The 25,472-nt window shown below is 39.5% G+C and overlaps 1 protein-coding gene across 2 annotated transcripts in view; it reads left to right on the plus strand.

Moving 5' to 3' along the window:
- Positions 1-430: 430 nt before the first annotated feature.
- The window catches only part of zeb1b (zinc finger E-box binding homeobox 1b), a 66,627-nt gene continuing 41,585 nt past the window's right edge, over positions 431-25,472 (plus strand). Inside the window, exon 1 of one of the 2 annotated variants that reach the window (XM_079800979.1) lies at positions 431-657. In XM_079800979.1, coding sequence (XP_079657105.1) covers positions 600-657 — 58 coding nt within the window. In that variant the 5' untranslated portion in view covers positions 431-599. Of the gene's footprint in view, positions 658-1,768; positions 2,485-25,472 lie in introns of those variants that run through there. The other variant, XM_079800980.1, reaches the window with a different exon arrangement.

Genomic DNA, 25,472 nt, shown 5'->3' on the forward strand with positions numbered 1-25,472 from the left:
AATACTTTTGTGACAACTAGCCCCAGTGCCCCTGTATAAAATGTTGCTGTCTACTTTTTGCTGAGACTAGTTTTATGACAAGCAGATATCTGCCTCAATCATGAATAAGAAAAAGTTGCAGAATGTGTGAATGTGTGTGTGCTAGTGCTTGCGCGCGCGCATCATAAACAGGTGCACGCGTCAAACTTTCCCCGCCCCCACTCTGACTGTTCAATAAAAACATTATGACGTTTGATTCAGGTTGAATGTTTACCGTTGCGCTTGGAAATGTTTGTTTTGTCCAGACAGTTATGCTTCCTTTTGAACTGTCAATCAACATAGATTTTGAAGTCCTCTACGTGTACATGGACAGGTTGATCAGTGACCGTTTCGGACAGGCAGCAGCGCCACAGGGAGCGCGTGGTGTGAGGGGCGGGAGTTGGCCAGAGACGGGGGTCTGAGCGCCAGAGAGAGAGGTATAGGAGCCAGAAGGTAATGTCGTAAAGCCGAGTGTCGTAAACCAGGTGCAGGGAGGGGAGGTGGAGTAGAAGGGAGGGAGGGGAGGTGTGGGGGCGAGAGGAGGTGACTCTCCAGCAGCATTTAGACACAGCGAAAGGATCATGGCGGATGGCCCCAGGTGTAAGCGCAGAAAGCAGGCGAACCCGAGGAGGACAAACGGTGAGTAAAAACCCTTCGCTTTGCTTGGCGACGGCTGATTTCATTCAACTCTGGACTCCGGGCCGCTGGCAGAACTTCTCGAGCCCCACAAAGTGCTGGAAAGTAGCGCTGTGTTATAGCCCCTATCTAGTGTACCGTTATACCTGCCGCGCTCGCGACTCTCTCACCGCCTAGTGGTACACAGCGCGAGCGCGGACCGTTATACGCAGCCAGTCCCATACAAGTGAATCTCGCTTTTGTTTCCCCCTTTTATTTCTCTTCGCCTTGAGTTCACTTTATAAAGCTTTCGAATGAAACAATTTAATTCTATTCGAATCTCACTCCCGTTGGTCGTTATTGTCGGATTTTCCTCTTTAGATTCGAACGAAATGAAACTTATTTTCTCGCTCAAAATGTACCTGTTTGGTCCGATGCGGGTGATTTGGTTTCACATGAATCCGTTTGAGCGATTGAAGTGGTGGAAATGCTTTCATACATACATGTTCCTGAAAACAACGGGTACTTGGTCGGGTTTTGTTTTATTTTCGTTAACAACAAACTTTGATATATCTGCAATGGGCTGTTCCGCTGTCTGCGTGGTAGCAGGTAGCTAGCGAGCTAGCAGAATTCTAAGAATAACCTCTAATAGTGTGTGTGTTTGTTAACAATTTAACGTGATGTTTATGGATACATGGGTTTATATCGCCGGTGTGACAGTTTGGCTTGTTTTACTTGCTGTGGTACAGCACCGAATCCCACTTTTGTAACGTAGCTCATTAGAAACTGCCTTATAACAGCAGCACACGCTGCTCTCTGTGTTGCTGCTGCATTGGGAAAAAAAGGGACATGCATGCAGTGTGATGTTTGACAGGAAAGTTTCTTCTTGAACTCCGATTGAAGTTTACAAAGCAAAAAATAAGGGTGTGTTTATGTAACAGTCCTGCCAGTCTATGCGTCCCTGCGGAGCTCTGGAGCACGATGCCAGTTAAAGCAACCTGTTTGTGCAGCCAGCCTGCCACATTTCTTGTTGGGTGGTAACGCTGAAGAGAAAAGGAAAGGAATCCGAAGGGCTGTCTGCTGCTAGAACAACTGCTGCAGCCTATATAAGGAATGCGTATACATCCCGAGCAGCGCAGACAATCCTGATAAATCGCGCTGCTGCAGCTGGACTTACTGCACTGACAGTTTATTTGTTTTGGGGACTTTATGCATCCGCTTTGTAATGCACGTGTAGGTTTCAGGCTTATGTGCGGTAAATAACTCGCGTCTTTGCTCTCTTGAATTCTAACGATTGATCTGGTGAGCTGTGTCCAGAGGTATAGACGTGAGCGCAAGTCATTTTACTAAGGAAATCGATAATGAGAAATGCGAGGGCGTGCTTTACTTCTCGCTTGCGCGCGCGTGTGATAGGGAATATAAACTCGAAAACACTTTTTAAATCATTTTTATTCATCCACACCCCGTCTTTTTAGACGAGAGTGCACCGTTCATTATTCCGACGATTTATCTGTTGAGTTAAGTGTTTTTTGATGAAGAGATGAGTGGAGAAAGACACTTTTCCTCAGGCTGACGCCATGCGCGCGCCATGTAGCGGTTCTCTCAGCACGCGCGTGTTAGAGCGACCTGTAAATATGTGCTTACCTGATCGGAAGGGAAGACAAAAATGTCACTTAGGGTTTTCATAGGTGCCGTTTAACCATCTCGCTATTGTTTTTTGCTACCTGAACTTGCGGACAAAGAAGGAGTTTTTCTCTCTCTCTCTCTCTTTCTCTCTGAGATACATTGGCTCATTTTGAAAGCAGACGGGAGGCGTTTCTCGTGCGTTGCAGCAAATGTCAACTTGTGCAGGTATAAAAAAAAGATGTATGTGCAGTGTTTTTCGCATGCCTTCTCACTCTCAGCTGCTGTTGTCGTTTGTTTTTAACTGCAGAACGGATGGGTGCCTGTTATCGTTCGGTTAACATAACGCTTACTCTTAAAAGCATTGCTAGTGTAAAGAGCATCCTCGGTACTTATAGGTGCTGAAGAATCGCTCATGATTTTTTTCCATGCAGTAAAAGCATAGGCGTGTTGTTTCGAAACCTAGAATGATTTTACACCACGAGGGTCATTTTGCAGCGGTGTTGGACTGATATAAGTGCTTTGTCATAGGGCGTTTGGCACTGCTCACCGCACTGCAGGTATCTAAACGCGGGGACGCACCTGAGCCGTGCAATAGCACCTGCTTTACTTATTTGATCACATGAACACCTTCAGATATAGCTTTTGCTGACATATTATGTCATTTAAGTTAAATAAAGCTTGTTTTATCATTTTGATCTCAATCATATGAAAGTGTTTTTGAGCTAATTTATTCAAGTTTGTTCTCATTTAAATGCACGCAGGCGCTTTACGCGTCCTGACCGTTAATTATTTGAAGTCACGGGTTGACCTCAGAGCGCACCCGCCGAGTATCAGCGCTCCCGGTGCGTGATGAACGCTCCCTGACTGTGCGCGTCCCTGCGTCATTAGCATACGCCCCTCCCCCTCCGCGCCCCCGTGAGGAGTGTTGATCAGACCGTGTATAATTGGAATGTGGCCGCCTGAGTGCTTCACCGTTTCTTGTAAAGGCCAACAGTAAATGTTCACTGGAGGCAAACTGTCTTCTAGATGGATTCACCTTGTGTTTACCAGACTTACTTTCACTTTAATTACCATAATCAAGATGAATGGAATGTTTTTATTTCCAGTCACTTACTTTAGGACTATTTTAAATCAGCCACAGAAGGCTTGAATTGGGCACTATGAATTCTTGTTATGTTTCAAAACTGATGTGCCCGATCTTAACATCTTCAGCTCTAATTATAATTCACATAACCTTCACCAACTTCTCTATCCAACATAATTAAAATGCCTCCCTTAGGTCTTCTATGAAGTTGCTTGATTGTGTCTCTTATCGGAAGGCCTAATTGTTGGCACCATTGCTCTCCTGATAAGTCGCTGATGAGACATGTTGCAGCAATGAGTCTTACGATTACACACATGCATGCATATATATATATATTAGATATATATATAAATATATATATATAAATATGTATATATTAGAGAGAAAAAAAGGATAATTACCAAACACTAATTACCGAAAACTTTTCTCTGTCATGTTAAAAGGTTAGGTTATGGATCATCCGGTAACACTTTACAATAAGGTTCATTAGGTAACTACATTAGTTAACATGAACTATTAATGAACTGCACTTATAAAGCATTTATTAATCTTTGTTGATGTTTATTTCAACATTTACTAATACTTTATTAAAATCTTATTAACATTAGTTAATGCACTGTGTGAACTAACATGAACAAACCATGAACAGCTAACGTTAACAAAGATGAACAAATACAGTAACAAATGTATTGCTCATGGTTAGTTCATGTTAGTAAATACATTAACTAATGTTAACTAATGAAACCTTATTGTAAAGTGTTACCGATCATCCCAACTAACTCGGGTATGAAAAATTCAATAAATAAAATGTTCTTGGCTCTCACTTATGAGTCAGATTGCAGTAATATACCTTCATTTGTAGTGTTTGTGAAAGTGGTTTACTGTGGTTTCTACACAGTGGCTGAGGGGGAAGGTGCTGAATCCTTTACCAGACACGGTGAGCATGTGACAGCAGCACTTCACCATCAGGTGAAAAATCTGTGATGTGCCTGTTGCTTTGGCTAAAGGCAGGGTGTTAACGCCGAGATGAGCTGTTGGGCAGGTGAAGAATGTTTTACAAGGTAGAGAATTCATTAGTTCTCTTTGACTTTTTACTCTGTAGACATGCCTGAATGGCCTACCCTGAAAACAAAATATATAGGTATAGATAAATACACACTATCTCACTTGTAGCTCACTGTATTAGGCAAGTCTCTAGTAAACTCGAGGCCCAGGAATGCAGTTTTTCAGAGTATTTGAAGCTGTTTCAGGTGAAGTTATCTGTAGAATGTGAAGAAGGAGAATGTCTAAACATCTTGAAAGCTGTGTGACTTCGCAGTGCAGCTTTAATCTTATTTAGAAGCACACCTTGCTTATATCACCAGACTGCCAGAGCTGAGTATCTCGAGTATGTCGGTAAGAACTTCTGAACATGCAGATTCCCAAAATACGATTCTTGGAATCCTTATGAATATAGGCTTCGGGTTCTTTTTAGAAGATGCTTGAACTTTGTGCCAGTGTGTCTTTTTTCACCTTTCCCCGCGGGACTCGTTCTAACGACATTCCCGGCCACTTGGGGTTCTCGCGGCGAGTAACATGAAGGCGATCAGGAGCTTGAGCTGTAAACGTGAAGGTGCTAATAGTCCGGAAGACGACAGGTGCTGTTCACAGGGCTCTCCTTCTGTCCTTTCCTCCTTTGGCTCTCTCCAAGAGTACTGCAGGGCAATTTGAAACCTCGCAGTTTGGGAATAGAGGAATGTGGCTGACCGGTATTAGCATGGCTAAGAAAATAAACATGGCAGCGGCTGGTGGGCGTGCTGTGCTTTGTAGTGGCTTTCTCTTACGTTTCAAAAGGACTTTAGCAAGACTGTATTTTTATACCGAGACATTTTAGGAGAAGGATTCACACCTCTGAAATAAGTAGAACCCACAAAGTTTTACTTGACTGCGTTTTTACAAATGCTCACAGTGGAACACCCAGCGAATGATTGAGAAATATTTAGCTTGTTTACTGTTGGTACCTTCGGAGAGCTATGGCCAACGTCAGGCTACTGCCAGCTCTGTGATAAAATGGGTGTAGCGGAATTTATTTGGCTGATAAAACTTTAATTACTGCGCAGGGCTATTTCCACACCTCGCACCAGACTTTCTAGGGTTTAAGTCAATAAACACACATGCTTGTTTTTCTCTTACTTGTGCACATTAAGTTGACACTTTATAGTTTAGGTAATGGTGTAGTATTTTTTGCATGCATTTGTTTTTCTGTATATGTTAGTGAGGAGGAGCGCTTTTCTGCCGGACATGCTGCTAGGGCATTTTAAAAGCCATCTGCTAACATTTAGGGTCTCTCCCTGGTGCGTGAGGTTCAGCCGAGGAGGAAATTTTCATTTATCCATCATCCTTTCGTTGACTTCCTCCAAAAGTCCATCTGAAATGCACTCTCTTCTTCTCCTCTCCTCTTTTGACCCTTTCTCTAAGACACAGTAGCAGGGTGATGTTTAGTGACCTCTGCCATGGGCGCCCATGCATTGCCTCAAGTATGACTTCACTTTCCCCCCCTGTGCCATTGTGAGGCGTCCAGCGTAACAAATTGGCTGTGTGTTAAAGCCCCCAACACACAAATACACACTCTGTGAATAGATCTCTAGGTAACAAAGCTCAGAAGCAGCCCTTGTTTTTTTCGTCTTACCCCCCATTCCCTTTCAGTTTGCCCCCCGTGTGGAGGTCACATGGGGGAGGGATTTGTTGAAGATGGGGGTCAGTGTTTTGGAGGCCTGCTGAGGTGACAGTGAAGGACTGTTGTAAACTGGCAAGATAGCTCCTCTTCTCTCCCTTCCTGTGCTTTGCATAACAAACATGGCTTCCTTCTTGTCAAGGGCCGGTGTGTGAATGTGTGTTCAAGCACGTGAAAAACACTGTATGTGAGCGAGAACTTTGTAGGCCGAGCATGGTGGTGCATTTCTATTTGATTGAGGTCCAGTTTGTGGTTTCTCTTGCCTTGTATACATTTGTTCGCTTTCTTTAGAAGGGTCAGAAAAGGAAATGGGCCCTTTTGTTTTGTTGATTAGGTGAATGAAAAGAAAAGAAAGGGAAATAGGACTCCATTATTGGTAAAAGTGATAGCCACTCAGGGCTTAGTGCTACACATAACATGACAATACACACAACATGAGACAGCGTGCACAACTTCTGTAACGTGACTTACATGACCATTCAAAAAGTTTAGGACCGGTGGGATTTGTTTATGTTTTTGAAAGAAGTCTCTTCTGCTCACCAAGGCATTCTTGAAAATAAATACAGTAATATTGTGAAATATTATTACAATTTAAAATAACTGTTTGTATTTTTGTATATATATATTGAAATGTAATTTATTCCTATGATGGCAAAGCTGAATTTTCAGCAGTCTTCAGAGTCACATGATCCTTCAGAATTTTTTAATGAATATAGAGTTCAAAAGAACTGCATTTATTTGAAATAGAAGTCTTTTATAACATTATAATTGTCTTTATTGTCACTTTTGATCCATTTGATGCATCCTTTTAAGAGAATTCATTTATTAAAAAAAAAACATCTTTCTGACCCCAAACTTTGGAATATATAGTTTATTTCTAAATTAAACAAAATTGTCAATATTAAATAATAGTTAAATGATGCTCTGTTGTTGAATAATATTATTTTTCCCTAAATATTCAGCCTTGGTTATGCTAGCAGCTATATTGTTTCAGAGGTGGAGTGAAATTCTTTAGAATAACTTACTTGTGAATTACGTATATGTTCCAAATCACCATGGAAATGTATAGTAAGTAGTGTCAATTTTAACTTAATTTTGTCTTAGAGTAGGATTCTTTTCTTAGTCATCCTCTGGCCTGTAAAGAACGAGATCCGTACACGGTTCATTTCAGGTGCTGCTTAATTCCTGTGGCCCTGTCCAAATTTGGCTCTCAGCAAACAGCGCTCCAAACATCTCTATGCTTTTACAAACGGGGATTAATGATCAGCCTGGTCATTGGTCCCACGGAAGGAGAGGAAGCATTACTCCTAAAGAAAAACCTTCTTTTTATTTCTCTCTCCTTCATCTCTCCCTCATTTTCATTCTCCCCAGAAGAGCCCAGGTTTCATGAACCCCCTTTTAGTTGTGCACGGTTGTACTTTATTGGTTGGTTTGTGTGTGTGTGTGTATGTGTGTATTTGTGTGTGTGTGTGTGTGTGTGTGTGTGTGTGTGTGTGTGTGTGTGTGTGTGTGTGTGTGTGTGTGTGTGTGTGCGCACGCTTAAGTGAGCTATTGTGTTTTAAAGCTTCAGTGAGGGGGAGAAAAGGGGTTTTGCTACCTATGCAGCGGGCCACTATCGGCCATAGAGGGGCTTAGCGGCAGAAGAAAAGGACTATTGAAAGAGTGTAGAGAGGGAGGGAACACTCTTTCTCCTGCTGCCTGTGGGAAACTACTGCCCATGCGGAGACACGCATTTGCATATGACCCATTCTCCTCCGAGAGGAAGACGAGATGTGGAGGAATCCTTGTCTCTCTGTGTGTCAGTGTGTAGGTGGAGCGTTTGTCTGCTTGTGATAGAGAGGTGTGATGGATGAACAAGTGTTACAGCGGATGGGTGTCAACAGCACTGGTCCGAGGACTAAAATATCCTAAAGGTGTCTGAAATTTTTTTTTAGAATAAAAAAATGCACTGGAATGCACAATACATCTGTACTACATCGATTTTCTTTAAAGTATCATATTGATATTGGATATTTAAATGTGCATGCTCATTTATTCTATTTTTATATTTAGTATTCTAACTCTCACTTAAACATTAATCATTTAATAACACTTTTAAATGTAATTTAAAAAAAAGCGAATCTAAAAATTTATATATACATTTTTCATACTGGATGTTATAAAGTTTTAATGCCTAATTCCTAAAATCTTAAAACGTTTTGTGCTTTATTTTTAATTTATTTAGAAAATTTCTTATATTTTTATATGATATTTTTAAATATAATTCGTGGTAATTTAATAATTGTGCCCCCATAACATTGATATAGTATGCTTATTATTATTATATCTGTGCATTTTTTAGGCACCATTATGTATTTATTTATATTATTTGTTTATCAGTAAGTTCTCAAAATGAGACTTTAGCTCAATTTAGTGCATTTCTACTGACAAGTTTGTCTTCAAAGTATAGTTAAGTAAACCTACAAACTAACACACTTGCAACAGCCAGTTAGGATCATTCACAAGTATTGTGCTCTCTGGACCCAGCAGCACACATTCCACAATGTGTGTGTGTGTGAGTGAGAGAATGTTTCCTATCAGTCTTTTTTCTGCTCTATGTCACTGTGTTGTGTTGATCTCATCTAATAGAGTGTGTATGAAATAAATTCTCTGGAGATGAACACTTCCCCACAGATCTTTTGTCAGTGTGAGTCATATGAACAGGTGTGTGAGGTGTATGACCTCATCTAATACAATCATCTATCCCAAAGTGTGTATGTGTGCGTGCATGATGGTGGGAAGGTCGCTGCCACATCACACAGGAAATTAAGATTTCGTCCCCCCCCTCTTTCTCCACTACTTCACTCTTTGGGGATATTATGTTTGTGTGTACACCTGTCCAAAAGACTCCAATCGGAGTCTGACAACTTAAGTGGCGTGCTCTTCAGGGATAAGCCTACGCGTATGTGTGTATGAGCGTGTGCACCTGTTAGGGTTTCTTCAGTGCACCTGAGAATATGAGTGCTCGTAATTGGCTTGTGTGGGGGGTAATTGTGTGTGTCTGTTGTGCTGATACATTTATTGTTTTTAATATTATGACTTGGGACTACTGTTAAGGGCTAGGATAGTCACTGGAGTCTCTCTCAGTCTCTCCCTCTCTCTCTTTCATGCATCTCCATAACTGGCCTTAAACCCAAAGTTTGTGTTTAACTGTTTACACAATATAGGCCTAGTGGACTTTTCCTGGACTGTTTTCAGTAGATTGTGGTGTAATCTAGTAGTTAAAGATCTGGGCTGGTAACCAAAAGGTTGCAAGCTCAAATCCCCAAGGAACGATACATGAACGATCACCATTGTGCTCTGGAGCGAGCCACTTAACCTTATGTTGCTCCAGGAGGATTGTTCCTGTAACTGAAGGTGCAGTTAGCCAAGGGATTTTGATGCCAAGGAGGACCCCTAAATATGATGATTCCCTTGTGAGGGATTGCCTCGCTAGATATATAGAGCCGGCTTTATATTTTCATGAAAAAATACCAATTTATTTACACCAAAATTAAATAGTTTCTGAAGTGAAATTAAATGATTGGCTTTAACATTGTCATTTTACTAAAGCAAAGTGTTAAAATATTATATGGAAAATATTTAATTCCAATTTACTTAATACACACACACACACACACACACACACACACACACACACACACACACACACACACACACACACACACACACACACACACACACTACACATATATATATATGCTTTGTGACATGGTGCATTATCCTGCTGGAAGTAGCCATCAGAGGATGGGTACATGGTGGTCATAAAGGGATGGACATGGTCAGAAACACTGCTCAGGTAGGCCGTGGCATTTAAACGATGCCCAATTGGAACTAAGGGGGCTAAAGTGTGCCAAGAAAACATCCCCCACACCATTACACCACCACCACCAGCCTGCACAGTGGTAACAAGGCATGATGGATCCATGTTCTCATTCTGTTTACACCAAATTCTGACTCTACCATCTGAATGTCTCAACAGAAATCGAGACTCATCAGACCAGGCAACATTTTTCCAGTATTCAACTGTCCAATTTTGGTGAGCTTGTGCAAATTGTAGCCTCTTTTTCCTATTTGTAGTGGAGATGAGTGGTACCCGGTGGGGTCTTCTGCTGTTGTAGCCCATCCGCCTCAAGGTTGTGCGTGTTGTGGCCTCACAAATGCTTTGCTGCATACCTCGGTTGTAACGAGTGGTTATTTCAGTCAAAGTTGCTCTTCTATCAGCTTGAATCAGTCGGCCCATTTTCCTCTGACCTCTAGCATCAACAAGGCATTTTCGCCCACAGGACTGCCACATACTGGATGTTTTTCCCTTTTCACACCATTCTTTGTAAACCCTAGAAATGGTTGTGCGTGAAAATCCCAGTAACTGAGCAGATTGTGAAATACTCAGACCGGCCCGTCTGGCACCAACAACCATGCCACGCTCAAAATTGCTTAAATCACCTTTCTTTCCCATTCTGACATTCAGTTTGGAGTTCAGGAGATTGTCTTGACCTGGACCACACCCCTAAATACATTAAAGCAACTGCCATGTGATTGGTTTATTAGATAATTGCATTAATGAGAAATTGAACAGGTGTTCCTAATAATCCTTTAGGTGAGTGTATATGTAAGGAATAATTGACGACGGGCCGTTCAATTATTAGAATAATAATGCACATCCGATGTGGTCATGCGGTCACGACACGAAGCGGAGTACCCCATCCTAATGCAGCGAGATATTAGAGAGAGAGAGAGAGAGAGAGACTGCGTCTCTTTCAACAGCGTCAACTAATAGAGAACTGTAAGAACAGCGCCTTTATTAACGTTACCTCGCTAGTGGGAAATGTCATGTTGCTTTTAAGTTGCTAAACTATTTTACTGATAAAATCGTCAGAGCTGACATCACGTTTCTGTGCGAGTGTGTCCGCACCGTATGTGTGTGCGTTTGAGTGGGAGAGCAGAGAGAGCGGGAGAATGAGAGTAATGTGCGTTTCTTACATAATTAAACGTAATTTTGTGGAAATAAAACATGGAAATAATTTGTCCTTTTTATCTTATTGATTACTATATGTATTTGATTGGTCAGTGTTGTGGGTTTTGGTGATTTGCTGTTGTAGGCTGTAAAGACATTTGAAATAACTTAAATCATTTGGCGAAGTTATATGGAACTGTAATGCGGTCAAGAGAGCTGCCTGGAACTACGTTCGCTGTGCGTTTCCCAGAAAATAATTGCACACCTCAGAACGTTCATCAGCCAATCAGATTCAAGCATTCAACGGGCCTGTAGTATAAATATAAATATATACTTGTTCAAATGAACCGCACTAACAGAGTAAACGCACCAGGGTTCGTTTTAATCGAACCAAACATGCCAAGTGTGAACACACCCTAAACTTATAAACTGTAATTATCATGCTCCCAGCTACATTGTGAGCAAGCAGAATTATTGACGGGCAGAAATAGTGTTCTGATTGGCTAAACAAGAATCTGACAGCACTTTACAGAGACTGTCATATAGACAGTTATGACATCTTTCAGGTTATAGCAGTGGTTCCCAAACTTCTCGACTTCTGTTCATGAGTGGCATCTTAACTTGTTCGGCTTCATACTGTTAGAAGCTAATATTTTGAGGCACACAAAACACTGTGTTCGCTCTTCATTACTCACCGTTGTTCTGGTAAATCCAAGGGCGAGATAAGCCTTGTCATATTTTCTTGTCTTGAGGCTGGACATGACAAAGCGAACGTTGCAAATCAATTTATCCTTTGTCTCGGAGCTTGTGCAAGCGCTTGAAGTACGTCAGAAATAGAATGGGGCATCAACTTACTGTCCGAAATGTGTCATGTTGCAACACGTTGCATCCAGTATATACAGCACCACTGGTTATATTGGTAGACGCATTGTCTTGGTAGTTGTGTTTGAAGTAGATTCACTGTCTGCTGTAAGTTTGCCTGGCACTGGCAGTCCTTTAACAATCTTATACATTCTTAGTGCAGAACCATGCATCATACATTTATATTTTTACTCAGTTGCTCTCTGCAATACTCAATTATGATTCTTCAGTCGTGCCATCTAGCAGTCTGTTATTCCAGATTCCGCTTGAGCTGGTACTGCGAGTCATCTTGAGGAAATAAAATATGCCAAATTAATTTATTGTGTTAAATTTAGGGATGGGAAGGTATGAAAATTTCACATGACAATTATAGTGACCCAAATTATCACGATTATCAATATTATCACGGTTTTGTTGAAATGAGATGAAAGTGTTAAAAAAGAACTCATGCACAAACTGAAAACATTTCAACTAGTTTTATAATTGAAAATCAACAAACAACAAATAAAACAACCAGCTCTATAGAGACTGAGCGTAATTAGGCCACGCCCACACCGGGGGGGGGGGGGGGTCAATCCAACTCTCTCCATTGACTCTCCAGCCTCCTTGTCATTTTGGACTTATAACAAAAAACAGAACAATGTCTAAAAGCTGATATGTGACAGGGTGTATAGCAAACAAGCTAAAAAAAACAGAAATACGTTTTTATAAGCTGTCGACCCAAAAAAACGAGCGTTTAAGGAGACAAAAATGCATTTCCTTTTTTATAATGACCGTCGTCAATAGCAACGCATTATATCACAACTTATGCAGTTGCAACTTGCGTCTCTTTTTTTGATTGTATTGAAAATGAAATCAGAGGACTTTACTATTAATACTACTATAATTACGCTGTATAAAGTGGATTTATAAACATGTAAGATTTAAAACATTAATCTCAATTCAATATGTCCCCGTAATTATTTATGTGGTAAAGAAAACTTGTAGCCTGACGTCGTCATACTCAGATTCTAGTCAGAATATGAGTCTGATACTGCTCCATTGGGCTGTGATTTATGAGGCGTGTTTCAAACGACCCAGGAAAGAAAATGCCTCTGCACTCAATTGGATAGACCTACAACCAATCAGAGCAACGGAGCGACGCATAGTTGTCAACAGAACTCAACTGCATGCACGCTGGAAGAAGATGAGTGTAAACAATCTTTGCCGGTGTTGTCAAAAAGAATGTAAGGATACATGGAGTACTTACAACCACGATTATCATTTTTGTGAGAAATAGTAAAGGTGAATGCATATACGAACAAGTTCTCCGTTTAGGAGAAGAACAAATACAACCCAAGTGCATGATTAGGTCACTGTTGATCATCTGTCCATCATTGTATAAAACCCACCCTGACAATTTAATTGGTCCGAACAGCTCTGGTTCGAGCATAGTTGCTCCACAACGGATCAAGTCCAGACCGAACTTCCCGAAAACAAATGTTGTGGACGGGGCTAAGTTCGGCTGGCATCCAGGCTAGAAAATCTGTGTAATAAGTGTACAATTTATATACATTATTATCCCTTAAATGTCACCCTTTATAGTCTTGTTTGAACTTGTTTGTTCGTCTTTGGCTCAAAGCCACTTCATTAATTTCACATTAATAACAAGAGAGTGAGATCAAATATTTCAACAAAAAATGTTGTGTCCCAAAAAAATTTTCCCAGACGTAGCTTTGGTCCACTTGCTTTGGCTTTACAACAGTGGGTGATGGTCACAAAGATGACTCGGCAGATTTGAAGTGTTTCCCCCTATTTTTAGACTTTATTTTTGCATGTTCTGCAGACAGGGTGACCATCTTCGATTAAGTTTCCCTCAGGACTTTTGTTAAAAGCCAAAATATGACACTTCTCAGATTTGGTCCTTTTAGAAGGCTGAGAAATCTCCCGGGCTATGTCACTGCCTTCCACCATTTCTTCTCGTTCCAAAAAAAACTAAAAACGTTGCACGCTGCACCTGGGCTATACTGATGCTGACTGGACAGGAATTAATTGTGAGTTTTCAAAATCGCGATAATCAAACACGGTTTTAATGATAATTACATTTTAAAGAATAATACTAACCGTCAGTACACTTTATTGTGGTTTATCGTGAAACCGGTAATCGTCCCATCCTCAGTTATTGAATTATTCGCAGTAAGGTCTTGTATCGCCCTGAAGAGGTTTAATCTGCTGACTACTATACTGTCCTTAGCCTTGTCGCGCCCCCTTTTTATATCTTCGGGCCCTCCCTAGTTTGGGAACCACAGGGTTTAAAACTACCTTTAACATGTTCTGTTCTATTCCATTCTGTTCAATGCGTAATATAGACATAGCAAAGGATGAGCAATGGAATTCTTATCACCACCCAGAGTGTTTTTCTTATCTTCACCTCGTGTATAAAGAACCTCTGGTAAAAACGAAATGCTGTATTTTTCATTTCTTTAATCTTACCAGCTACACGCTCACATCCAATCCCATCATCCCTGTATTGCATCCATAATAGGCAACAACCTGCAATATCTCCTGATTGATCCACAAGGCATGACAGCCTCTTTTCACACAGAAACAGCACCTAACGATCAACACACCGTCAGCCGTCACCGATCCGTTTTCAACATTTGCAGCCCTGTTGCATCAGAAAGTGAAATTACAGCTAGAAATAATGCATCCTCATTTAATGCGTTCAGCCCTTATCACATCAAAACAATGCTAAGAAGATAATGATGAATATGCTGTATACTTTTATCAGCTCGTAGGCTCGCATGGCCTTATGAATACAGCTCTTATGCCGGCAAGCAGCTGCACTGATAAGGTGATCTATCAAAGTGATGTATGAAATGTCAGGGATGCTGGGAGGCAGCGTGAGATCTCTGTTCTCTGAGGTTCTGAGGAGCTCTGCAGGGTTTGAAGCGTTATGATTTGAGGGGGTACTCGAAATGCGTCTCTATCCACAGCTCCCTGGAGATCTGTGTGTGTGTGTGTGTGTGTGTGTGTGTGTGTGTGTCCTTGTCCATCTGAACTCCCTGGAGAAGTAGAATGTTGGGTCATACTATGAGTGTGTGTATTAGTCAGATTGTGAAAGGCTTTCTGCCACAGCGACCGTCAACACTGGTAAACATCTAGAAAGATGTGATGGGGAAAAAAGTGTAGCCTTTGCAAAAAACTGGGGGAAAATAATGCTGCATTGGCCATATATATATACACACAGAAAGAATGCATAACTAGTGGTCTGTATTTTATTAATGCATCACTTTGTGACATATTACAGCCTCTGGTACACCAAATATAATGAAACGGGATGCTGTCACCCCAATTAAAATCTTTCTTAAGGGTCTATGCGATCTGTTATTAAGCATTAAACATGCCTGTGTGTTGGCTTGACATGTGATGATGAATATGTTTAAGCAGTGTTTAGTAAACTGTTTGTTTATGCTCTCCAGCTCCATATGTTTGCCTCAGGTCCCCACAGATTTCCTCTGATGTCATCTGTCCATGTGCTAAATGGCATCCCGGGAATTTCTCACCTCAGCTAGTAATAATTATCCTGGGGTCCCGTGCGAGGTTGAGGGGATGTCATTGCAACATTTCCTTTTAAAACTGCCCTAATGTGAAACAGATTTCTTTCTCTCTGTACGTGCTCTGGACATTTTTTTAAGCTGTGAGCGTTCACCTCTGCTGGTGCTGTCCGACTCCCTCACCCCTCCTCTGTCTGTCTGCACCTGGTACCTGATGGTATCAGAGCTTCCCACTCCATATTTCAGCCAATCGCAGCGCAAGGAGTGGTATCCCTCCTGTATTTGCAGTACACAGTATTTGGCCTTGCCAAGTTTACCTGATAGTTACCTGATACTGAACTGGGGTTAGACATCAAGAGCAAATAAATGTCTTGTGTAATAATTGTGTTCTGTGCTGATTGGTGGTTAATATCGTAAAATGACGAAATGAGAATATTTCATGACAAAAACTTGATTTTATTTCTCAGGAATTGAGGCAGAGCAATTTATTGCATGTTGATTGAAGATTACAAACATTTTTGTTCTATTTCGAATGGCTTGCAACAACGAATCATGCATTATAAGCCCAGCAAATTCAGTAAAACCTTAGTAAATGAGTTCAATTTTGATTACGGGTTGATTTCAATCTCGTGTTTTTGGTCACCTTTAGAGGAACTGACTTCACCCAGCAGATGCTTCAGCATTCAGGTGCTAATGTGTTTTTTTTGTCCGTTGTGTTTGTTAGCTGTGCTGGCAATGATGCTCTCTGTCCAAACTGGCAGATTAAAGTCCACCTGTCCTGATTCAGGTGTTTGCAGTCAAAACAAACGCTGACCTTGCCATGTTCACCTGTGCGCTGTGTTTACCTGGTTACAACACTGACAAGAAGCGAGGACTGAACTTGAGTCCAAACATCGGCAACAAATAGGAAAGTTACTCATTGGTTTATTTTTTGTGCATGTTAACCTATTAGGATTAGATTTTTATTTATTGTTATGAATTTTGAAACACTTTACAATACACTGAAAATAACTAAAATCTTCGTAACAATTTGCATGACCCATTTGAAGTAAATTACTGCTACTGCTCTGTACTACTTACCTGTTGTTATTAAGTACTATCTTGCTATTGAACTTAACATTCATGAAGTAATTAAGTAAATATTTCTTAATTATATTTAATTTATTTATTACTTAGTTTAACAAAACTAACTTGTGTCAATTTAACAAACTTTTTACTCAAATAATTTAACATAAAACATTTAATTAAACCATGCGTTTGAAGTGTATGCTTTACTTAGAAACATCTAAGTAAATAATACAATAGATATCGTGTAGACTCCATATCTACATAATAGAAGTAACACGGTACACTCGAACACAGAGACTTCAATATTGGTACACAATACACAGTGACGGTAACATTCTTGATTTTAATTAAGTATGAATTTGTCATTTTAAGAAGAAATTTTACTTCAGATGTCACAAAATGGCAAGTTACTAAACCTGACAACAAAAGCAATGATAAAACAGTGTAAATATAGCTGGAAAACAGTAACAACAACAAAAATCAACCTTATTAATATATTCATGCCTCAGTGCATGATGGGAACACCAGTATCAGAAAAGTTTACTTAATTTTATATTGTTGATATTCACACTTTTATTTCTACATGCTTAAATTGAGCTCTAATATAGAATTTACTTAGTTTTTTTTCTTTTTAATTCTCGCCTGAACTAAATTACATTTGTTTTTCTGTAGTATTTACTTCACCACAGAATCATTTTTATCAGTGTATGGTTAAAATATGAAAAGTATGTTTTCAGCATTTATTAATCAAGGTTAATTTCTAATGCCTTTAAACAATGTTAACGAATCGAACAGTGAAGTATTATCTCATTTTGTCTTCCGTTATTCTTTAGCTCAGCTACATGTTTTATCCTTATAAACTCCCAGGGTCCACTTAACATTTTGCGGCACACTTTCATAATGTGTTTGAAAACGCTGTTAGACCTTTTTGTTCTCACAAAGCTTTCACAGTTCTTCTGCAGCTCCCAGCTTCCCTGAACAAATCCACGACACTTTTTCAATGTCCTTTAATGTTCCCGGCCTCCCTAAACACTTAAATAACATAATCACAGTGCTTTCACAACATTTTCTCTGCTCTTACAGAGTACGGCAGCTGCCGCTCGGCTCCCCGTCCAACTACAGCAGGTGCTGCAGGCTCACAGGAATTCCGCTACACGTCTCATAAATAACACCTGACAAAAGAGAGCGAGAGGAGACATGGTACCTTTGATGAGTTAGACTGAAAGACTTCAGCAGACATGGAATCTGAATTACTTTGCTTTTAAAATACAGGGGAAAGAAACAGGAAGGAAAGAGACTGTTCAAATCGCACCAAATGGAATGACGCATGAGGGCATGTCAGCATAGAGAGGAGGGGGGTTGGACAATGCAGGACATTGGCTGCTTCCAAAACCGTAGGAAGCTACCCTGATGTCCAGTTAGCCAATAACTTAACTCACTGGCAGCGCCTTTGTATAAACGCACAACTAAGTAAACTGCTTTCACAAAATCTTCCAAGTCATAGCATCATGTCAAATGATAGAGATAGAGAAAGCCAAGCACTACTTATTTTTTAGAAGAAATTTAATCAGAAGAAGTTGTTAAAATAATGAATTTCACATGATTGTGGGATTTCATCGGCATTGAAGGACACATTTATGCTTTCCTACCTCTGTATGCACTTTTCAGGTTTTGGACATAGCCAAAGAGCGAGGAAGGCAGAGTTATTAAAAAGTTAATGCTTACCTATATGTGGAAGAAATATCTGTGTTGAAATATATCAGATGTCATATGCGTCTTTATGAGCTCACCATCTCGTTGAGGAACAGCAAGACAGTATAGGCTCACCTTCAGACTGCATACAATGATTGAAAAATCATTGTTTTTATTATTTGCCATTTTTGTATTTTATAATTTGTCCATTTTTCTCGCTCCCTTAAATCGAGCTTTTAAGCTCGGTATTTACTGAAAGCGTAGAGGTCACAAAAAGGATTTTTTTGATTTATTTAATAAAAGGCAAATGGATGTGTTTGGTTAATGGATGCAGATGAGAACATGAAAGAGTGCTTGTGAATTCAAATCAAAAAGTGGGGAGGGAGTTTATAATTCCATAAAAGAAAACCAGGCGACTGTGTTAATTTCGCTGTTAAAAGCTGTTAACGTCGTCAGGAATGACATTGAATGAGTGTCTCAAAAAGTGTCGGGATAATAATTAAGAAGCGCACATTAATCAGGTTAGATTGGGCATGAATAGACATGTGTAAAGTGATTAATTGAATCATTACTGTGGTCCTCTACCCCTGTTTTGCTTTTTTCAGAGGTTATTTACTAAAGGCTGAAGTTACTGATGCTTGGACGTGGCATATTTTTAGCTAAATGAATCATTTCATCAATCTGTCTGTAATCTTGTCCTTCGCTGATGGTACCAGCTGGAATCGCACTCTGATGGGAATTTTAATTTCTGTTTGAACATGAAAGCTAGTGATAATGATTGGTTTTCCAATAGAAAGAAGGAATCAGCCATGCATATAGAACTGAGAACGATGCTAAACACTGCTATTTTGTGAAATCCATTTGGGGACCCAGTAGGGATTAGCAATAAAGTTAATAAAGTTTAAGCCTTTTGAAGATTTTCAAAATAAAAGTTAAAAAGTTTTGGCTCTTGATTTTAAAAAAAAATGTTTTTGAAAGAAGTCTCATGCTCACCAAGGCTGCATTTATTTATTTTTATTTATTTTTTGAAAATACAGTAAAAAAAATTACAATTTAAAATGACTTTTTTCGGATTTAAAATATTTTTAAATGTAATTCAATTCTGTGAGGGCAAAGCTGAATTTTCAGCAGTCTTCAGTGTCACATGATCTTTCAGAAATCATTCTAAAATGTTGATTTGGTGCTCAAGAAACATTTCTATCAATGTTGAAAAATGTTGTGCTCCTTAATATTTTTGTGGAGAGAAATCTGTGATGAGTTTTATTCAGGATTCTTGAATAGGGCAAAAGAACATTTATTTGCAATATAGATCTTTTTTTTAACGAAATGTAGAAGTCTTTACTGTTCACTGTTGATTAATTCAAAGTAATTATTTATTTAAAGAAACTCATACTGACCCTGAAAAAAAAAAAAAAAAAAAAATCTGGGACACCTAAATAATAATGTTTCATATATTTCAAATATATGTTGAATTGCCCACCGTTAGCACCCAAACGTACCCTGGATGATGAGTCTGTGCCTACTTCCAGTGACCCCCATCCAGGCCAATGCAAACAAAACCAGGAAGAGACAAAGACAGATTACTTACCCAGGATGCACAGCCCCAAGGGCCTGCCCCCTCACAAAAAAACAAAGCAACAAAAAAACGAAACAAAACAAACAAGGAAGTGCATGTACCTTTAGGATAAAGTGTGTGATTGTTGCTGACGTGACAATGGAATTAGACTCCTAACACTGCAGAAGTTAAATTATGATTACAATATTAATAGAGTCAGACGGCCTCTCTCGCAAACAGTGTTTTGAAATGATCCCGTCACACACTGGATCTCTGTTTCATCCAATTCCTCTCACTAATACCAAAGTCTTACAACACTGCTTTTGAGGCAACACTGTGTGCATGCCAACGAGCCTCTGTCTCCTTTTGTGCTGTTTTCACTGACTGGCCTTATTCACGCGCTGGGATAAATAAGCCTCATTCATGACCACTGAAAGCCTGAGTCTGCCCTCGCTGGCACAGACGGCCCCTCTGCATGTTCCTGCCTGGCATCCGCTCGCCTGAGAGGGCACTGCCAGCCCGGCTCACAGTCCTGCCATGCTGATTGTGCTAAGACTATCAGTAAACAAGTAATCAAGCTTTGCCGAATTATTATCAATGCCCACCTCAACTTATTTGTTTAATAGATCTAGAAATATAATTGTAATGAGGACTATTAAAGGGATTGTTCACCCGAAAAAGAAAATTAATTCACTCACTCTTACGTTGTTTCCAAATCTATGACATTATTTCTTATGTGGGGCACAAACAATGAGGTTTCAACTTTTTTCCCTATATAATAAATCAAATGGGGGCCATCAAACAACATATTACAGAGAATTTTTTTTTACAAGAATCGGAAATTACATCAATACATGTGTAAAGTTACTTCCGCTACAGGTCTGTGGCAATGCCATTACTATAGTATACTAATGGCATTGCCACAGATCTGTAGCGTTCTTTTCTTTAAATATTGCTTCTTACCTTTTCTGTTTTGTCTGTAGGCCTATTCCAAGTTGCTGTTATATAATCTACAAAGAAATTAATTTGTAATTGTTTGTATCTGATACAGCCGCTCAGACCATGATCAAATTTACCGGTGGATGGTTTTAATTCACTGTCGTGTCACAGAAATTTGAACTCATTCAGTAATTTCCCAGCTCGTATCACCATGATGAACATTATTTATTAATTCCCAGTACATATGCAGTTATATACAGGTACATGCTTGAAATATATATACATGTATTCATATGTATTAATATCACAACATATTCCGCATTCAAGCTTATATTATAACTGATCCTAACACACTTTAGATTAGGGTCTAATTCTTACTATTAACTAACTGTTAACTGCCTCAATTAACACATTACTGCTTATTATTTGTTAGTAAGGTAGTCGTTAAATTTTGGTATTGGGTAGGATTAAAGGGTTAGTTCACCCAAAAATGAAAATTCTGTCATTAATTACTCACCCTCATGTCGTTGGACACCCGTAAGACCTCCGTTCATATTCGGAACACAAATGAAGATATTTTTGTTGAAAGCTGATGGCTGAGAAAGGCTTCAGATAGGCCTCCATTGGCATTCAGTACATTTACACTCCCAAGACCCATAAAAGGCACTTAAAACGTCGTTACAAAGTCCATCTCACCACAGTGGCTCTACAATAATTTTACGATGCGACGACAATAGTTTTTGTGCGCAAAAAAAAATCAAAATAACACCTTTATCCAACTTGTTCTTGTCTTCCGTGTGTGCCTCCACGACGCATGCGCAAGAATATGACGCAGATCCGGCGTTCGGACACATGACCCAGAAGCGATTTGTTTACAAGCAGAGGAAGACGCGCGTGTCTAAGCTGTTGAATTCTACATTGATCGTGCATTTAGGTCTCGGCGTAGTTCTCAAAATCGGGCTTAAGTGTGCATTTAATGGATTCCCGAACCCCGGCGCTACGTCATATTCTCGCGCATGCGTCGTGGAGGCACACACAGAAGACAAGAACAAGTTGGATAAAGGTGTTATTTAGATTTTTTTTTGCGCACAAAAACTATTGTCGTCGCATCGTAAAATTATTGTAGAGCCACTGTGGTGAGATGGACTTTGTAACGACGTTTTAAGTGCCTTTTATGGGTCTTGGGAGTGTAAATGTACTGAATGCCAATGGAGGCCTGTCTGAAGCCTTTCTCAGCCATCAGCTTTCAACTAAAATATCTTCATTTGTGTTCCGAATATGAACGGAGGTCAACGGGTGTCGAACGACATGAGGGTTAGTAATTAATGACAGAATTTTCATTTTTGGGTGAACTAACCCTTTAAGGGATGTGTTATATGGTCATGCAGAATAAGGCATTAATATGTGCTTTATAAGTACTAATAAACAGCCATTATCCTAGTAATATGCATGCTAATAAGCAACTAGTTAATAGGGAGAATTGGACCCTGACCTAAAGTGTTTCCTATAATTTATTTCCAAGGCCACATTGTATACAACCTACATTAATCACAGTCTTTGCATTAACGCCTGTTCACACCAATAACGGTAACTATAACGATAACTAGACCTATATAAGCGTCCACACCATGCGGACGATATTGTTCTGTTCATTTTAAGCATGCTGCAGTTTTGTCGTCTGCCACTTTAAATGCGCAAGCTCTTTAAACCAGGATTTTGATTGGCTGACAATGTTTTTATCGTTCATCAGCAGAAAAAAAAAAATAATTCTGAGAGTGTTTCCAACAATGTAATTTCTCCGTGCCTTATCGTTATAGTTGTTACCGCACATCATTTTACCTAGCATGGGCCAATCCAGAAGCCTAAAACCCAAAAGTGTGAAATATAAGACATGCAAAGGTTTGATGTTTAGTAAATGATGACAGAATCACTGTCTGCACTCTCATTGGTAGTTGTGTCACTGCGTATTTGCATTCGGTTGAGTTCTGCTCAGCTTTGTCTCAACTAGTAGTTGCTCATGTTGCTGAATTCTCTGAAATTGAATGACTTTAGGTTCCAGAGTTTAATGTGTGTGTTATGTGAAAAAAGGGAAAGAGTATTAAGCAATCGTTTGAAGGGCAGAGGACAGTAAGAAAGAGACCAGAAGAAGAAGAGGAATGAAATGAAGAGGGCAACAGAAATGGGGAAGAATGGGAATGCACCCATGAGATAAGCGTGTGAGACTCACATGGTTGGCCTGTGTGTGTGTGTGTGTGTGTGGGTGGATGATTTGGTTTGTGCATGCATTCCTAACCTCCACCTGAATGCTGACCTTACTCTGAACTGGACGTGCATCTTCTTTTTTTCTCATCGAAAGCCCTGTTTACCATACACTCCCAACCCACTAAGCACATTTCTTCATCGCTATGAACATTTCTCCACATTTCTGGCTTAGATGCACTCGGAAAGGGTGATAAGATAAAAAAAATCTGGCTCTGCAATGACAGCAAGAAACAGGAAAAGTGCACGATGAAGGGCAGGCTTGTTTGAGACCGGACGCTGTAGAGAATTGCTGTTGCCTCTTTACCTCCACTTGTCATTTTTGTAGCATGGTTCCATTTTCCGCCCTTTTTCCACTCACATTTTTGGGGTAGTCATGACACCGTTTACCACCAAAGAGCACTATCAGAAAGCACAGGCAGAAAATTGAACTGTTGACAATTAAGTTTCACCTTAAAACCTGATACTTCTCGGATAATGAGAGCGATTAGGGATGCCGTTAGCTGAAGTGAAATCTCTGAAGAGTGGTAGAGGGGTCTGGCTTGTGGTAAGCAGCCGAGGCTGACTGTACTTACCCTTTAATTTAGCCTCTGTGCAGCCAATGTGCCCTCTGCCTGAGCTGTCATTTAGAGCTGAGCCCTCTCTCTGTCCTAATCGAATCAAAGCTTAATAAATCTATTAAATCAAGGAGAATCTCTTTAGCCCTACAGACGCTGGGGATGTCTAGACGTTTATGGCTAGTGTGCCATGCTGGACCTTTGGAATTCACAGCCATTCATTCTCGTCTCCGACTGGATATGAAGATGTGTGCCAATATGGGGTCGTTTTGTGAGATGGCATTGGCCGATAACTTGGCTTGATTGCTGATTAACAGAAGTGGCCATTGTTTAGTATCACATTATCTTTATTTTCTCATAATGTATTTATTTGAATGCAAATTTGTGTTAATTTGAATTGAAATCTATACATGTTATATATAATTAAATATGATAATATTTTTTAAAATAATTATACTTAGAAATGGCATTGGCCGATGACTGATTACCAGGTCATTCTTTTTTCACATTATCTATTAATGTATTTATTTATATGGCAGTTAGTGTTTATATAAATTCATAGGCTACATATATCCTTCATATATGTATAGTGTGTGTATATTTATATATATATATATTAAAGTTAAAAAGAACAGCATTTATTCTAAATAGAAATGTTTTTTAATTATATAAGTCACCTTTTTTTATTCCATTTAACGCATTCTTGCTGAAAAAAAATATTATTTAAAAAAAACAGGAAAAAAAAAATTACTGAACCCAAACTTTTGATACAAAAGATTTCTATTTTTAAATTAATTTGACATTTTAGTCATAAAAGAATCCTGAATAAAGTATCAGGTTATGAAAAAATATCAAGCAGCACAATCATTTCCAACATTGATAATAAATCAGCATATTAGAATGATTTCCGAAGGATCATGTGACACTGAACGCTGGAGTAATGATGCTGAAAATTCAGCTTTTGCATCATTATATTTTAAAATATATTAAAACACCATATTTTAAATTGTAATACTAATAATATTTCACAATATTACTGGTTTTATTCTGTATATTTGATCAAATAAATGCAGCTTCTTTAAAAAACATAAAAAAATAGTAATGTTTTCAAAGTTTTGACCAGTACTGCATATTTTTTTTTTAATGAAATGATCATGTTTTTATTAATAATATATGTATACATTTGACAATTATTGACTTGCTGATGAGTTAACTAATGTGTTTTTTAATGGCCTTCTCTCCGCATTTCAATCATGCACCAGGTTGTCCCATGGAGTCATGTAGCACTGAAGCATCCCATTTAGAGAGATTAACTTACAACAACACCATGTGTAATGATGATCTTGTGGCCTGGCTGGTTATTAATACGTAAATACAGCGGATTAGTCTGCTCGCAGGCTCACGCTTGAAGACAAGGATTACCAAAAAGTGCAGGAGTTTTGCTACATGCCGCTTGTCTCATACACGCGCACATGTACACGCAAATACACAGACCACCTGAAGCACACAGAGAGAGGATGATTAGTTCATGGTTAATCTTTTCTATTGAGGTTGATCTCTGTATGTCTGACGCCACCCCTCCCCCAATTACACTCAAGTACGGCTCGCCAGATAACGTCCAGGTCAGACGCTCACATCCATAAACGCGCTTTTACGCTAAGCCTTTACATCAAACGTTGCCCGCTGGACTTTTTTAGGCCCTGCATTACACAATAGATTCGTATACACTGAACATTTAAACACCAGATGGAACGGAGGACACTGGAGGGAATCTGCATCATTTTGTCCTGCTTTGATAACGGTATGCTTGTTCGCATCAGCCATAGGCTTCCAAACTGGCTCACATCAAAAGCCACGTCTCTACCGTCACATGGTCTGCACAGGAAACATGATAATAGCTCCAATCATGCTGATTCAATCAGGGCTTCTCCTCGAGCATTCTGGAGCTAAATA

The sequence above is a fragment of the Gobio gobio genome (assembly GCF_949357685.1).
Source record: "Gobio gobio genome assembly, chromosome: 20".
Lineage (NCBI taxonomy): Eukaryota > Metazoa > Chordata > Actinopteri > Cypriniformes > Gobionidae > Gobio > Gobio gobio.